Source organism: Stegastes partitus, unplaced genomic scaffold (assembly GCF_000690725.1).
Source record: "Stegastes partitus isolate 25-593 unplaced genomic scaffold, Stegastes_partitus-1.0.2 Scaffold522, whole genome shotgun sequence".
NCBI lineage: Eukaryota > Metazoa > Chordata > Actinopteri > Pomacentridae > Stegastes > Stegastes partitus.
The window spans coordinates 59,301-75,988 of NW_007578253.1; the positions used below are offsets into that span (position 1 = coordinate 59,301).

The 16,688-nt window shown below is 41.9% G+C and overlaps 1 protein-coding gene across 2 annotated transcripts in view; it reads right to left on the reverse strand.

Annotated features, from left to right (window-relative positions):
• Positions 1-16,688, reverse strand: part of ano1b (anoctamin 1, calcium activated chloride channel b) — an 81,101-nt gene that overhangs the window by 32,447 nt on the left and 31,966 nt on the right. For both annotated transcript variants that reach the window (XM_008287808.1, XM_008287807.1), the window contains exons 7-11: positions 13,909-13,964; positions 13,629-13,670; positions 8,107-8,171; positions 5,379-5,513; positions 2,627-2,787 (exon numbers count right to left, since the gene is read on the reverse strand). In XM_008287808.1, coding sequence (XP_008286030.1) covers positions 2,627-2,787; positions 5,379-5,513; positions 8,107-8,171; positions 13,629-13,670; positions 13,909-13,964 — 459 coding nt within the window. The remainder of the gene's footprint in view (positions 1-2,626; positions 2,788-5,378; positions 5,514-8,106; positions 8,172-13,628; positions 13,671-13,908; positions 13,965-16,688) is intronic.

Genomic DNA, 16,688 nt, shown 5'->3' on the forward strand with positions numbered 1-16,688 from the left:
CTGCTAAAGAATGGAGGGTCCACCCATGTAAAACTTTATAAACAAGAAATAAAACCTTAAAAACAACCCTAAAATGGACAGGAAGGCAGTGGAGCGAGGCCAAGACCAGGGATATATGTAACTGTTTTTTGGTCCCAGTTAAAAGCCGAGCAGCACCATTTTGAACCAACTGCAGCCGGTGAAGAGACGACTGATCGAGGCCAATATACAAAGAATTACAGTAGTCCAGCATGGTCGTGATCAAAGCATGAATGACTCTGTTAAAGTCACCATTCCTTAACTAGAAGAAACTAAATTCATTACTTGTCAGTAACTCTGTATTTCCCCCTGAGGTCCTGGGCTTGTTCTCTCTGCAGAAATCTCTGGAGCTTCATGTCTCTGATCTTGAGCTGCTGTCCTCACCGACCTCCAAAATATTTATTGTTCTGTTCTATTGCTTGCTCTCCATCTGCTATCCTCCTATCCACACCCACCTCCTCCCCACTCTTATCCTAACCAGTTGAGGCAGATGGCCGCTTTTCCTGAGCCTGGTTCTGTTGGAGGTTCTTGGTTCCTTCCGACTGTTGCCGAACACTTGCTCAGGGGGAGTCACTTCTTTTCCAATTCAAGTCTATGGGAGCCAGGGCTTTTTGGAGCCAGCAGCTAGCGGACGTAGTGATATTGCAGGTTTTTGACACTTCCAGGTTGGCTTCATTTTTCAGGGGCGGTTGCTACGTCCATCTTTTATACAGTCTATGGTACCAAAGCCATGACATCATCATCTGGGCTTTCCCAAATAATTTGTAGCCATAGTAATCTTAATGTATAAAAACATCTTACTTAGTAGTAAAAAATTCTCTCTCTCATTTTTCTGGCATTTAGCAAATAGAAATAATTTTGGAAATCCTAATTGACCTGAAACAGGAAACGCTTGGCCTCAATGTCAGACAGTGAGAAAAAAAAAAGTTTGTGTCTTTTTCAATATTGTATGTTAACTTCTGCTTTCAACGTGCGTGTGTGTGTGTGTGTGTGTGTGTGTGTGAGAGAGAGAGAGAGAGAGAATCTGACAGCACGACAGTAACGAACATATAAAAAACTGGTCATTAGGGAGACAGAGTGTGATCGATGTCACTTCTTAACAAGGATGTTGTCTGTCAACCAACCAAATCAGCGCTTCACAAACTTCATGCTGGTTTGGTTATCATGGCAACAGAGGACAGAGAGAGACAGACAGAAAGATAAGTGTGTGTGTGTGTGTCTGTGTCTGTATGTGTGTGTGTAGCACATAGAACGTAAGCACAGCAAACTACAGTTCAAGTACAGCACAAAAGAAGTAATGGTAATACTTATTTAATGGGTAAACGATTAGGGTGAATTAAAAAAAAAAAAAAAAACTTCAATCAGACAGTTGCACTAAAGCAGTTTAACTTCCTGATACTGTGTGTACTAATGAACACAGGAAGACATTTTGAAACAGTTAGACAGCGGGTNCTGCACCAACTGCAAATGAGAAGCCTGCTCTTCTGTCTGAGAAGTACCAATTTTAGAAGATACTAAAACAGGGGTGTCCAATCCTGGTCCTCGAGGGCCACAATCCTGCATGTTTTACACCTGATTCAAATGATCAGGATCGTTATCAGGCTTCTGCAGAGCTTGGCTATGTCCGAAATCACCCACTCACTCCCTATTCCGTACTCCCTATATAGTGATCACTCTATAGTGCATTATGTAGTGCACTATATAGGGAGCACCTCGGCAAAGTATCATTTCGGACACTACTCGAGCTATTAATTACGTCGCTTGCGAGCCGCGATTTGCGCTGCAACAGCGTAGTACAAACACATCAAATTCACAGTTTATTGCGTAGCTAAGAAATCAAATTAAAACAAATTTATTGTCATTTTGCTGTACATACCAGATGAGAGAGCATTTCTTCAGGATCCAGTAACTAAAAGCAATTTAAATGAAGTGGTGTTGTATGTCCAAATCACAACCGAGCGCCGCAATTTTTGCGACGTTCACTGTCCGGGTAAAATAAAATTTAACAAAACAAACAGGAATTTTTCTGCACTCTCGTTCATCTCCATTTCCATTTCCTTTCGCACAATGCATGACGGTCCATGTTGCTCGGGTAGTGACCATCGGCTGTACACTACTTTTTATGGTGCATTGTGGGATATTTTCAGTGCACTATATAGGGTGTAACATTTGTAACTTAACAATCAGACACCCCTACAAAATGGCCTGCACCCTATATAGTGCACTATATAGGGCACAGGGAGTGATTTCGGACACAGCCCTTGATGATGAGCTGATGATTTGAATCAGGTGTGCTGGAAGAGGGAAACATCTAAAACATGCAGGATTGTGGCCCTCGAGGACCAGGATTGGACACCCCCGCACTAAAACTTTGATTTGTATAATATATCATATTTGTCTTGTAAACTGAATACCAGTTATTATCGAGTGTACAGCTTGACGTAGTGACAGCAACTAAGGTAAATGTTGTATAACACATAGCTAAATAATAATAGCACCACAAATAACAGCCTCCAAAATGACCACAACATTTAATAGGTAGACCTCACAAAGTGGACACTTACTGTCGTTGTGTATCTTTTGAAGTGGCTGATGTGTGTTCACTCACCCCACAAAGCCATGAATATAGAGAAGAAAACAGTGGTCGGGTTGTCAAACAGGTGACTGGCCCGGGCAGTTCCACAGGCAGTGCTAAGTTTCCAGTAGCTGCACACTCTGTCACACAGAGGACACATGGTGATGTTGTTCTTTGGGTGGCAGATCTCCATGCTGAAATTCACACACCCACATGAACACAAACACACAAAGATTGGTGTTTCTATTAGTTAGGAAAAACACTGAAATATTACTAATTACACTACAAAGTCAAGGTCAAGGTCAATTTTATTTATATAGCACATTTAAAAACAACCAAGGTTGACCAAAGTGCTTTACAGACTTCTAAATCAACATTAAAAAGAACACACATGAACATACAATGAAAAACAATATATATGCAGCTAGGATGTCAGCGCCTGCTTGAGGGGAAAGCCACTGAGTAGAGGTGGGTCTGTAGCCCAGACTTAAAAGATTCAGTAGAGCAAGCAGTCCTAATGTCTAGCAGTAGGCTGTTTGGGGGCTGCCACTGAAAAAGGCTCGGTCATCGTTAGTTTGGAGTCTGGATCTAGGGACCTCAAGGACCACTTCACTGGACGACCTCAGTTTTTTAACAGGTTTGTGGACCTGAATAAGTTCTGCTAAAGAATGGAGGGTCCACCCATGTAAAACTTTATAAACAAGAAATAAAACCTTAAAAACAACCCTAAAATGGACAGGAAGGCAGTGGAGCTATGCCAAGGCCAGTGATATATGTTCCCTTTTTTTGGTCCCAGTTAAAAGCCAAGCAGCACCATTTTGAAACAGCAAACTACAGTTCAAGTACAGCACAAAAGAAGTAATGGTAATACTTATTTAATGGGTAAACGACTAGGGTGAATAAAAAAAATAAAAAATTCAATCAGACAGTTGCACTAAAGCAGTTAACTTCCTGGTACTGTGTGTACCGATGAACACAGGAAGACATTTTGAAACAGTTAGACAGCGGGTCTGGTTTTTCTTACTGTGTGATTTTGTGACAAGGTGGGACTCTGACATTAACACTTCTACTGAGCATGTATGATGTGTGTCCACATTCAGTCCAAACGTGTACTGGCAGCATGTCATAATATCCTGTGGATGATGAGAAGCAGGTGGAGGAAGGACAGGAGGTCCTAAATTCTTAACAAATTCATCAAACATTTTCCTCTGTCTCCAACTGTTTGTATTTCTTCTTCCTCTTCTGCTTTTTTCATATTTTCATCTCCCTGTCTTTACCTTTTTTCCTAATTGGCTTACATTAGCAAACATCTTTTGCCTGGCTTGACCCCATCTTTAAATTTACAAAGTTTTATCTTACTTTGTTTTGGATGTGCTGAGTGGAAAACAATAGTTGTCACTTGACACGTTGCACCAGGAACTCATTCCTAAGTTTTAATTCTGAAGGAATTTCTCATAAAGTTTCATTTTGATTCTGCTTGTGGATTCCTAAACACACTTCACTCATGCTAGTGTATGATCAGTTGTTACAGAGTGCAAAGCAGTGCCGTTGTGTGTGCAGAGAAAGTGTGAGCAGAGGACAGTGAGTGGTTGGCAGTGTGAGTGAAAAGGCTCGGCCCTGGTTAGTCTCGGAGCGAACAACTGTTGTGGCCCGAGAGAACTTCTTCCTGCTCGGTGACCACAGTTAGAACAACAAAGCAAAACCCTTTACAGCAACATTTTGCTGTAACTGCAGCAATGTGCTGTCTACAAGTCTATATTACTGCTTCCCGTAAAAGGGATGTGCAGTCAGGCTCTGGCTGTATATCCTCACTGCTTAAAAAAACATTGATTTGTATAGTTATTCAGTGTTTGTTTTCCTTGATAGTCAGATAGACCCAGGAGATTTTGTCATCTTTCCAGAAGACCAATAATAAATCTATAAAAGAATCACAATGCATGATTGTTTTCAAGTACAAAGAAAACACAGCAACATCCACCATAGCTCACCTATCGTGAGCAGAGGGCTGTACTACGAAGTGAGATTAGTGGGTTAGCGAGGTATATCAAGCTTAAAGTCAGAGTTTTCAGTGTCACAAAGGTGGTTGTCTTTTTACCTGCTAGATCACCATGGCAACTGATGCTGTGGATACAGATTCTCTGCTGAGGAAATATGTTTTATCTGCAAACATGCTGAGTTATGCATTACTACTACTAATAATAATAACTGAATGAAGCCGTGTAGTTACAGCATCGCACACTGTAAATATAGCGTTGCCATGGGAACCCGACATGTATTTAGCTGGAAATACATGTCGTCACATAAATATGTTTTTATGTTTGGCTCTGATTTGCTGTCAAGTCCATTTACACTGCTGCTACTGTAGCTGACTAAACACAGATCAGAAAATGGATTTTTCTAGTGGTATTTATTACAGAGAATATCCAATCAATAACATTAATTTCGTTTTGATTTGGCCAAAAATAAAATGATATCCTGCACTATGGGACAGTGTCAGTTTTTCGGTTTTGTTTAGTCTTTTTTTCCCCCCCAAAAATACATGACATAAAGTGGGAAAAGTTCTGAAATCTGGGTTAACTGGCGTGGAATGACCCGAAAGGAAGGACACGTGGTATCAATACCATCTCTGTGAAACTAACAGCAGCAGTAAATTCAAGACTTGACCAAATAAAGCAGTTTTGACTTTTCTTAATTTCTGGTCTTGTTAAATTAAATTTGTGTGTATGTGTGTGTGTGTGTGTGTGTGTGTGTGTGTGTGTGTGTGTGCACTTGCATTTGTGTTTACCTTGGTATGTTGTCATCAACTGTTGCACATCCATAAAGAAAGACAATGACCCCCACGACAGAGGCAGGAATCAGCATCTGGGTATAGAGCCCCAACCAGGCAAAGTACAAACCGATCTTCTCACCAAAGTACTTCCTATATCAACAGATAAAAAGATGTAAATTATTTTGATTATAAACACTAAGTCGATGTCTGGACATGTGAAGTAAGCTCAGTATTAAAACAATGTAGCAGCAGTGAGACAAGCACTATCCAGGAAGTTGAAAGAACAAACAAATTACATAATTAAAGACTTAGAACAATGCACAATGGTTTATACTCACAGGGAGGGTTCTATAACTCTAAGGGCACAAGACAAAAATGTAACCAGGCTATAGTTTGTTGTCTCTCCAATGCCCATCTTTTCTCTCTTGAGTCTGTTTTTTTCTAAGGTTTCTTCTTGTTAAACTAGAGTTTTTTTCTTCCCCCTGGCCCATGTGCTTTCACATGGAGATGGTTTTCTCTTTACAATATTGTAATATCTTGGCCTAGCTAAGTAAGGTTCCCTGATGGTAAATACTACATTTTTAATTGTATTGGTTCTGGTGCCCTTGCAGGATATTTGTGGTAAGCACACAGCATCTGACAGCTCTGCACCAATCTTATTAGGTCATGCAAACAACTGACAATGCAAACAGAAAAATATATAAATGACAACAAATCTATGGTCAATTAGACTTCATTTGACAAAAGAGGGTAGGATGCAAGAGGGACAGAACGAACGTTAATGGGCTTCTGGTCAAATGCCCATAGCAGCTCAACTGCATTTTGGACCCTAACAAAAAGCAGATGAACAATAAATTGTAAAAGTTCCTATTACTCTATGATAGCTTATCATTCAAGTCCAGCATCCCAAATTGCCTAATCTTAAATTAAACAAAATACATTCACTGTGTCCATTTTCAGTTTGTAATGTCAAATTATGAGGTCATTACAGCAACATGTTAGTAAAAAACAGTGGTGGGCCGTTCATTTTACTCCTAGGCCTTCAGTGGCGTCCGACCTGAATCAAACCACCTCCTAACACCGTCATTATGAAGCCACGGCTACAGAAACCATCAGTATTATGCAGAACGGCAGCATAACAGGACGTTGCACTGCAGACACGTATCTCATGTCGCGAGAATGAATACATCACTAAAGTAAGAAACTCAATTAAAACAATTCAACAAGTCTCCTTTCATTGCAGCCACAGCTGCACCATATACATCACATCAGTGTACTCACCCCTATTTCCCTGAAAAACCATGCGGTGTCTTGGCTCGCTATGCGGTCTTTCAAGCTGTGTGTTTAGAAAATTTGACATATTTTCCAGTAAAACGTGTAAACTTTCCTTAGAAACTCGTTTCTCTACCGACGTCGCTGCTAACGAGTAGCAGTCTCGCTTACCAATAGCAGCACCGCTAACATCTTCGCTAACGGGGGGTCTTTCATCATAAACAGTCCAATCACTCTTTTGAGCTGGTAATTTGAGTGCTTCACTTCCAACATGGTTCTATCACCATGGAGGCTAATGCTGAAAGTTGAGTCTGTCCAGTCGTGTTTCTGGCATGTGGTTTAATTCGCTTTAGGATTGAGAATGTCTGCTTGCTTGACTTTAAAAAAAAACAATAAAAAAACGTAATTCTTTTATGATAAAGTTCTTGCTTGTGCAGGTCCCTACAGACAGAAACTGCTAGCTTTGGCTAAGTTCTCTGACCATCCAATCAGAGGACATGAAAGTGTTGACGTTATCATGGGCCAGTTGGCTGACCCTGGGACCACCAACTCTCAATCTGATTGGTTAAAGCAACAGTTTCATCGCAATGCATTTTAAGCTACACTTTTGATTCTGAAGGCCTCAGGGCAGATTTCTTTGAACTTGGCAACACATCCATCCATCCATTATCTATACACCGCTTAATCCTCACTAGAGTCGCGGGGGGGCTGGAGTCTATCCCAGCTGACTTAGGGCGAAGGCAGGGGACACCCTGGACAGGTCACCAGTCTATCACAGGGCTACACTTAGAGACAGACAACCAAGCACACTCACATTCACACCTATGGACAATTTCAAATTACCAATTAACCTCAACATGTTTTTGGACTTGTGGGAGGAAGCCGGAGAACCCGGAGAGAACCCACACTGCACGGGGAAACTCCACACAGCAAGATCCCGGTGCCCCCACCCGGATGCGACCCAGCAACCTTGCTTGCTGCTAACCAACTGTGCCACCTTGCAGCCCTTGGCAACACATGACGGCTGAAATATGATTGGATAAAAGCTCCAATATAAACATGCAATGCTAGAAGCACCACAGCCCAGAGACACACTATGAAATGAAGAGAATAGACTGTTGAGAATAATATAAAAGTCAGTGACTCTGATAGAGTTTAGGATGGGAGAGAAGACCTTGCTGGCCCTGACGGCCCACCACTGTTAAAAAATTGTTAAAAATGTTAAAAATACAAAAAAGCTTGAAGAGTTTAGCTCCTTTAAAGCAGATCTGAGCACTGCTTGAAGCAATGGCATTTTAAGTTTGTGCATCTCCCAAAAAACCTGAGACAGAATAACTATCACCATTGCAAATGGTGGAACAAATTCAACAAGACTTTCAACTAAGATAATTAAACTACAATTAGTATCACAGTTATTGAAATATAAGTGTGATTGACTCTAAATTCTGTACCTAAAGAAACATCTTCTTACCGCACAAGTCCGATGGGCTGATACTTGTAGAAGACACTGTAGTTTGCCCACTCCTCATACAAAAGCTGCAGAAGACAATTAACAGCAATTAATTGTAATATTCCACCTGTTTTAATATTCTTTTAGCCTTTCTACTGCGATATTTAAAAAAAAAAACTAAACTAAAAACAGTTAAGTAGAGTTCCTGTTTGTGTTTCGTTGTCAGTAAATTGTGACTTCATATCTAAACTACACTGCTCACCCCTACTGTTAACATCAATCATAAAGTAAGCGACAGTCTTTAAATTCTATTAATGTGAGCTAGAATGTCAGCGATTGAATTTGTTTGAAGCCTTGGCAGTATAGAAGCAGCATATTCCGTTTTGTCATGCTCCAGTATGAGGTGTATACACAAAGGCCTGGGCGAAAGCTGGTTTAACACATTTTTTATTTATTTATTTTTTATATTTTGAAGCTTTTTTTGTTCACTTTTACATATGCAAGTGAGCAGGGCATATATGTAAACAAAGAAAGAAAGAAAAAAAGGCAAACATTACTCATAATGCCCTGAGAGTTTAAGTTAAGTTTTAGAAATGTGAATGGAAATAGAACCAATAAAGAAAAACAACCTATAAACAAACGAACAAACAAAAATTGTACAGAATTTTAAAAAAGAAAATGCTACATAGATCATAGATTTATTACAGATCTTCTGGAAATATGGCAAAAATCTGCTGGGTCAGAAATACAGGAATTTGGAGAAAGCAATCTAAAGCTTTAACTCTGTCTTGATTTAGTTAATTATTCACCACTTTTTATTTGTGTTTGGAGTCATTGCCTTGTTAGAACACCCAACTGTACCCAAGACTCAATCTTCTGGCTGACAATTTTTCATTAGCATAATACTACTGCCGTCATACTTGATTGTAAGCATGAATGTGAGGCGTTTAACCCCAAGGACAAACAACAAACATACTGGTGGTCACTGTGGCCATTTGTTGTTTCATATGACCACAGATCTTTACTCCACAGGGTTTCTTTGTCTATGGGATAAGCAGCAAACTTTAGTCAAGCTTTAAGGTGCTGTTTCTAAAAAAAGGGCTTCCGTCTTGCATTGCAGCTTCTCAGCCCATGGCAATGTAAAACACATCTGACTGTGGACATTGAAGATGGCGGCGGCCATGTTGGCTGCGGCTGCACAGGCTCATGACAGAAAAACACTGAAAACTTTTAAAACTTTTAAAACGTTGCTATGAATATTATATCACAGGCACAGTTCCACATATGATCGGTTTCACTGTGCACCAGTGATGGTCTTTTTTTTTTTTTTTTAAATGTGGTGGATTCCTCAAACGAAGCGGTAGCAGAGGAGGACATTTTGATTAAGTGCTGGGTTTCAACTCAGTCAAATAGATACAAATGGGTTCCTGCCTCTGTCAAGGTTGCCAGTGGGAACATCTTGTGATGCAAAAAGACATCTTCTGTGGACCTGACTGTCTCATTTAAAGACGCTTAATTCGGCCAAAGTCTTTAAAAGCCACAACTTCACAGAATGAATCTTCCCTCCCCGGAACAGACACACAGCTATGAAGTCTACACAGTATTATGAAAACCACCGATTTGTATTTACTCTGTGGCTGACACAAGTGGCTTCCAGAAGTCTCTTTGTACCTGCCTTGTAGCAGATGCAACTTCCAAAGCAACACTGTTCCCCACAGAAACTCTGCTCGTATTCGTTCATTTACATCATAATTACGAAACACACATTCGTGTAACATCCAGATAACTTCTGTTTCACCTCATGTCCAATACTGAATCAGAGATAACTGCTTTGTTGCTGCTAATGGTTTACAATCTTTCATTCACTGTTAAAGCGAGACCATCGTGGTCAGCCGAGGGTTTGGAGACGATATTCCTTTGTTAGTACAAAGGTTTAAGGTTTCATGGATCCAAGTGTCCTGGATATACTACAAGTTCTCCGACTGCTGTGGACCCCGAGCATTACCAGCCCATTGCTGTCACCTCCCAACGGTGTGACCCGCTTGCAGAGAGGATATCGACGGTGGTACATGCGGAGGCAGAAGCAGGGCTCCCAGGGAGGGGCTAGCACTAAAGCTAAAGCCTTCCCCTGCAAAATGCTGCTTCCCGCAATCCTGGTGGCAAACATCCAATCACTGGAAAATAAAATGGACTATCTGCAACTGGACCTGACAACCAACCGGAAGGTGATGGACTGCTGTCTTCAGTGAAACTTGGCTGAATAAAAGGGTCACAGACAAGGCCATCAGGTTAGCAGGGCCAACGCTTCACCGAGCTGACAGAAGTAAAGCTCTAAGTGGAGAATCCTGTGGTGGAGGACTCTGTGCGTACATCAGTAACAGGTGGTGCTTGGATACATACAAGTCGTATTCACATTGCTGTCCAGACATTGAGGATCTGGCAGTTAAAAGCCGGTCTTTTTATCTCCCGAGGGAATTCTCAAGGATTTACATCATTGCTGTTTTGCTGATGCAGATACAGAGAGGCCCCTGGACACTCTACTCAAGTACATGAGTGATGTGCAAAGCAACCACCCTCAGGGAGTTTTCATTGTCACTGGGGATTTTAACCAGGCGAACATGAAAAAAGTTCTACCCCACTTTTTCCAGCATGTGGACTTTGCAACCAGGGACAGCAACACACTGGACCATGTCTATTTAAACATCAGAAGCAGCATTCAAAACAGCCCCCCGTCCACACCTCAGCTCATCTGATCATATATCTATTATGCTGACCCCTGCATACAGACCTCTGCTCACCAGATCCAAGCCCACCTCTAAACTTGTGAAAGTCTGACCAGTGGGTGCCATAACTGCCCTTGAGGACTGTTTTGAAACCACTGAGTGGTCTGTGGTCAGGGAAGATGCCATCAAGGATCAGGGTGTGAATATCGAGGAGTATGCAGAGGCGGTCTCTGGCCACATCTCCAAATGTGCACAGGATGTCTGTGTCAGCAAATATATCACCATCAGGAAAAATGAGAAGCCATGGATGACCTCTGAGCCTTGCAGAAAGTTAAAAAACACTGCTTTTCAATCCAGAGATATGGCTGCCCTCAGATCTACAAGAGCCAACCTGAATAAGGCAATCAGGCTAGGGGAAAAGACTCATGGTCAAAAGCTCCAACAACATTTTCAAGACCATAGGAACACAAGGAGCCTGTCACAGACTACAGGACCCCTCATTAGACCTGTGATGACAACACTGAGTTTCTGGATAAGCTAAATAAGGTTCGCCAGGCCCTGAAGAAAATCGATATGAGGAAGGTGGTTGGTCCTGACCAGACATCAGACTGTGTGCTTAAGGGATGTGCATTACAGCTGTCACATGTCGTTACTGACATTTTTAACCTCTTCCTGTGTCAGTCTGTCATGCCAACACACTATAAAACCTCAGCTGTCATCCCAATTCCAAAAAACTCCACAGTAACCTCTCTAAATGACTACCGACCTATAGCACTCACGTCCATCATTATGAAGTGCTTTGAGAGGCTAGTCAAGGATCACATTGTTTCTCTGCTTCCCCCGGCATTCGATCCACTCCAGTTTGAATACCGTTCAAACCGTTCTACCGAGGATGCTATATCCACTGCTCCCCACCTGTCATTGGAACACCTGGAGAAGAAAAACGTTCCATTTCTCTTCGCTGATTTCAGCTTGGCCTTTAACACCATTATTCCTCAGCACCTTATCACCAAACTGGGCCCACTCAGACTGAACACCCACTTGCAAAACTGGATATTGGACTTTCTCATGGGCAGATCTCAATTTGTGCAGAGCAGACATAACAGATCAAACACAATCTCACTGAGCACAGGTTCTCCACAAGGCTGCGTCCTCAGCCCCCTCCTCTCCACCTGATGACCCACGACTGCTGTGCAAAGTTCAATAGCAATTACTTCATCAAATATGCTGACGACACAACAGTGGTGAGTCTCATCCAGGACAATGATGACAAGGACTACGGAGAGGAGGTGAGGCTTTTCACGGGGGGGTGCAGGAGTAACAATCTGGCTCTAAATGTGGAACTGGTGGTCGATTTCAGAAGACATCGGTCTGCACTCACCCCAATTTATATCAATAACGCTGCTGTGAAGATTGTGCAGCATGGAAAATTCTTGGAAGTGCATGTATCTGACAACCTGAGTTGGTTCTTGCACACCTCCACTATTGCAAAAAAGGCTCACCAGCAGCTGCACTACCTGCGGAGGGTGAAAAAGGCCCATCTCAGCCCATCTGTCCTCAGGCACCATAGAAAGTGTGCTCACCAGCAGCACCCCTCTATGGCATGCCAGCAGCACTGTATCTGACAGAAATGCACTGAGAAGGGTGGTGAGGGCAGCTGAGAAATTCACTGGGGTCACACTGCCAACTGTTGAGGGCTTGGCCCAACAATGCTGAATGCCCAGGGCAAAAAGGATTTTAAAGGACAATACACACCCCTGTTACAAACTCTTTTCTCTCAGGATCATTTCTCTCGCAGGACCTCTTTCCCTTCAGGAAGTGCAAAACCACAAGGTTTTGCAACAGTTTTTGCCCCTGTGCCATCAGACTTTTAAATTCTCAGGAACACTCAGGAATTCTATCTATCTATCTATCTATCTATCTATCTATCTATCTATCTATCTATCTATCTATCTATCTATCTATCTATCTATTCATTGCAGATCTGCTTTCTATTTCTTGGTTGACTCTTGACAGTCCTGACCAACTGGCTCTCAGCAGCAGGTGATACCTTGTGTTTTCTGGTATTATTGAGAAGGATGAGTAAAAAAGCCAGATCATCTTCCAGCACTTTTTTAACATTAGGTTGCATGGTGTTTTTCCAGTTTGTTTCTCATTCACCCATTCACACACACACAATGGTGGCAGAGCTGCCATGCAAGGTGCTAGCCTCCTGGCATACAGGACCACCAACCCTGTGATTATTGGGCAGCCCACTCTACCACCTGTACCACAGCTGCTACTAATACTGTGTTTAATATTACCACTAGTCTTTCTGTAAGGTTTCCTGATGACAGGCAGTGGCATAGGGATAGTTTTGTTTTATGTAGCACTTCTATTTGAAGTGGAGTGGTGTGGGGTTAATGGTGGTGCTCATCTATAGGTTGGGTTAGTGGTGTGTTCCTACTACAGTAGTTATTCTGTTTTTTGTTCATTTATTTGATTTTGTTTTTGATCCCAATCACTCCTGTACTTTCTTCTCTCCTTCACTATGTGTTTAGCTAGACCAGCAGATCTTTTCTGTAGGATCTAATTTAGCAGCAGTAAACGGCATTTGAACTTTACATGTATTGTATAGTAGACTTCAACATGACTGTAACGCAAAAACACAAATAACAGCAGACCCAGTTTATATTTATTGTCATTGTCACACAAGTCATAACATATTATTTGGTGGTCCAAAAGTTTATGTCAGTGTGTACAAAGCTGTACAAATGGAATACATGGCCACTCATCTGAAGACTTTTTTCTGGTTACATTACGTAGAAATAACATTCTTACCTTTCTGTCATTGGGCTCTGCACTCTCCTCATTAATATCTCCCTGAAAAAGGAAAGAAAAAAAAGAACATAGCAAGTTTTTGTACACACTGACTTGAAGTTATAAGGCAGGATTTAATCATCTGAGGTAAACTAATCTGAAGAAAACAGTAGTCGGTTGTTGTTGGTATCTTTTCACCTCATCTTACAAAAATATGATTTATGGTTGCTTCCGTGCAACCCCTGATGTGGGACTATAACCACCTATGACAATAATTGGTGCAAGCACCAATACTACTTACATCATGAAGAGGATAAGCTGCTGTATATACACCACTACCAAGGAGACTGGTGATACCTGCAGAGAAAACATAGATGCAAGTGTTGGTATGATTGTCATTCCTAGCATTTGTTAGGATGTCTCACTATGGGATACACCTCTATTCTTCAGAAGCATTTATCTCATGAGAGCAATCCTGATTGACAGGTGATCATAATGTTTGTGTCAGGCAGAGTGACCTACAATTAGGTAGTTTCCGTAACATACAACATAACATCATTCAACACCTTTTCTGCCTGTAGAGCAGGGGTGTTGGAAGAGGGAAACATCTAAAACTTGTAGGTTTGCGGCCCTCGAAGACCGGAGTTCGACACCCCTGCTGTAGAGCAAATGACAATCTGTTGGACAGGGTAGCTACTTTAAATAGTCTGCTGGAGCTACCTTGCCTACCATTCCATTGCCCGATGCTAGTTGTCTGCAATACACTTTAGCCCTTTTCAGATATGGACCCCATTCCATTAAACTGACAGTAATATAATGGGTCTCCTACATGTCTAAATGCATAACTTGTTCACGTTTCTGAAAAAGTCATCCTGACAATCTTATTACGTCGAACCAAGAAAATATCTGTATCTTTTTCAACATGGCACATGTCTGAACTGAACCATCACATTAATCTACAGACATGCACAAGCAGCAGTACTTAGTTATTTAGGAAAGAATTATTTCCACATTTCAGCATCAGTTTTGGTCAAAAAATATCACAGAGGCACGTTACACATTACACAGTTTGTGTGCCAAAATCACAACACACCTTCCTCACTTTGCTCCCCAATTAAAATAATTGATGCTTATTGTTACAGCATGCCAGTTTCCCTGTTTTATTTGAACAGTTTACTTCTCATTTCATAAACAATCATATTAATCACATAAGCCATTAGTTTAGATTGAGTCTGTTATTGCATTACTATGCATTTTAGGTCACTTGGTGTATTGCCTAATATCACATTAATGGTCAGTTTCGCATGATTATCACAACTCTTTCTGGCACAGTGGAGATTACTTCTGCATAAAGCCATACGGAACATTGACCGAAAAGTGACCTGTGTCTGAAACACTTTTAATGGATTGCTGAAGCCAGCAATGTTACATGTCCCATGTTTGAAACGGGCATTTGACTCGATGATCTTCATTATAAACTGAAATGTTCACCACCTAACCATTCCATTGTTTAGCACATCAGCTTGCACCACTCTTAACATTTAGCCTTCCAGTTAATGCACTTTTTATTAGCACTTCAGCCTAAAAATGGATGTTAACCCCCCTCGTACACCAGAGGAGAAGTAGACTCTGGGGATCGACTGTGTGTCTGTAACAACAAGATATCATGTCATGACTCACATCAGGTCTGCTTGTGCTTCCCTTTATGGGGCGGCTATGAGTCAGATGGGAGAACGGGTTCTCATTGGTGAAGTGGGTTTCCTACTAATTGTAAGCCTGGTGGTTCAATCCCCTGGCCCCTCCATGTGCTGAAGTGTGATTGGGCAAGAATGGTAAATGGTGTGTGAGTGTGTGTGTAAACAGGTGAATGAAAAAAGCACTTGGTAGAACCTAGCTCAGGTTAAAAAGGCACTATATGGGTACTACAGATGATTTGCCATTTACCTTGGGCTGGTCATTGAAGCAACCGGTTTATGCAGGTATTGTAACTGTCTTGCCATTAAAAGTCTGTCAACGGCTAGCATACCAAGATAGTCTGTTGGGAAAGGACCCTTACTTACCTACAAGCAATACAAAAATTGACAGCAAGGTCAAGGACAGGACTGACATGGATGCTGGTGCTAGCTGAAAGCTTTAGCAGGACCTAACCACAGTGGTTCCATTTGTGGAACTGGAGTTGGATTATGAGAATGACGACAAAGAAATCTTGGAGATCCTCATGTACAAGGAAGACAAGGAAGATGATGGTGTTTAAATTGCTTCTACTGAGGCTTCCAAGCCTGCTGCTGTGAATTCCCCATGGGACGGAGGCATGCCGAATGCAACCAAATCACATAATGAAGTGAAGAAATTGCTCCAGGGTACTAGGCTGGCAAAACAGCTAATCCCAGTTTTGCTATCTGATCTTTTAATTCTGTACAATCCCGAAGCAGCCAAAAGCCGAGCCAGCCAAGAGGGCTTTTCCTAGGCAGGGAGGCAATAAAGAGCAGGCCCAGAAAGGCCCCAACACTGACAGCAGCCCCACTGGTACCCCTTTTCCACCAAGCTGGTTCCAGTGGTAGTTCAGAGCCAGAGCCTGACTTAGCACCAGTTCTTTGTGTTTCCACCATCTAAGCACCACCTCTAGGCTCTCAAAGCTGGTGCTTAGCAAACAGCAACTCTTTGCTGGGCCAGAGGTAAGAACCTAGTACTTCAGGGGCTGGGGTGCGCTGGGTGTTATCGTGACCAACAAGACCAATGGAAACACAGAAAAGGACACACAAGCGTTAATTTGTGTTGTTTATCACCGGGACATCCCTGGTCCAATCGTAGATGTAATGGAATGAGACCCGGGACACACAGAAGTTCTGCACAAATTGTTGCACGTTGAAATCCGGTAGAGTTGTGTCCAACCAGTAGCATCACAGTGGTGGAAAACAGTCATTTTATAACTTCAGTGTACTATTTACGCTTAGAAATGCGGTCTTCTCGTGAAAAATGGAGCGCACCTACATCCGCTGTTTTTTCCGTTCATAGAAAAGACTGCATGAGAAAAGAGTCACTCGGTTTTATCTTGGACAAATCTTAGAATGCCCTAGTTTA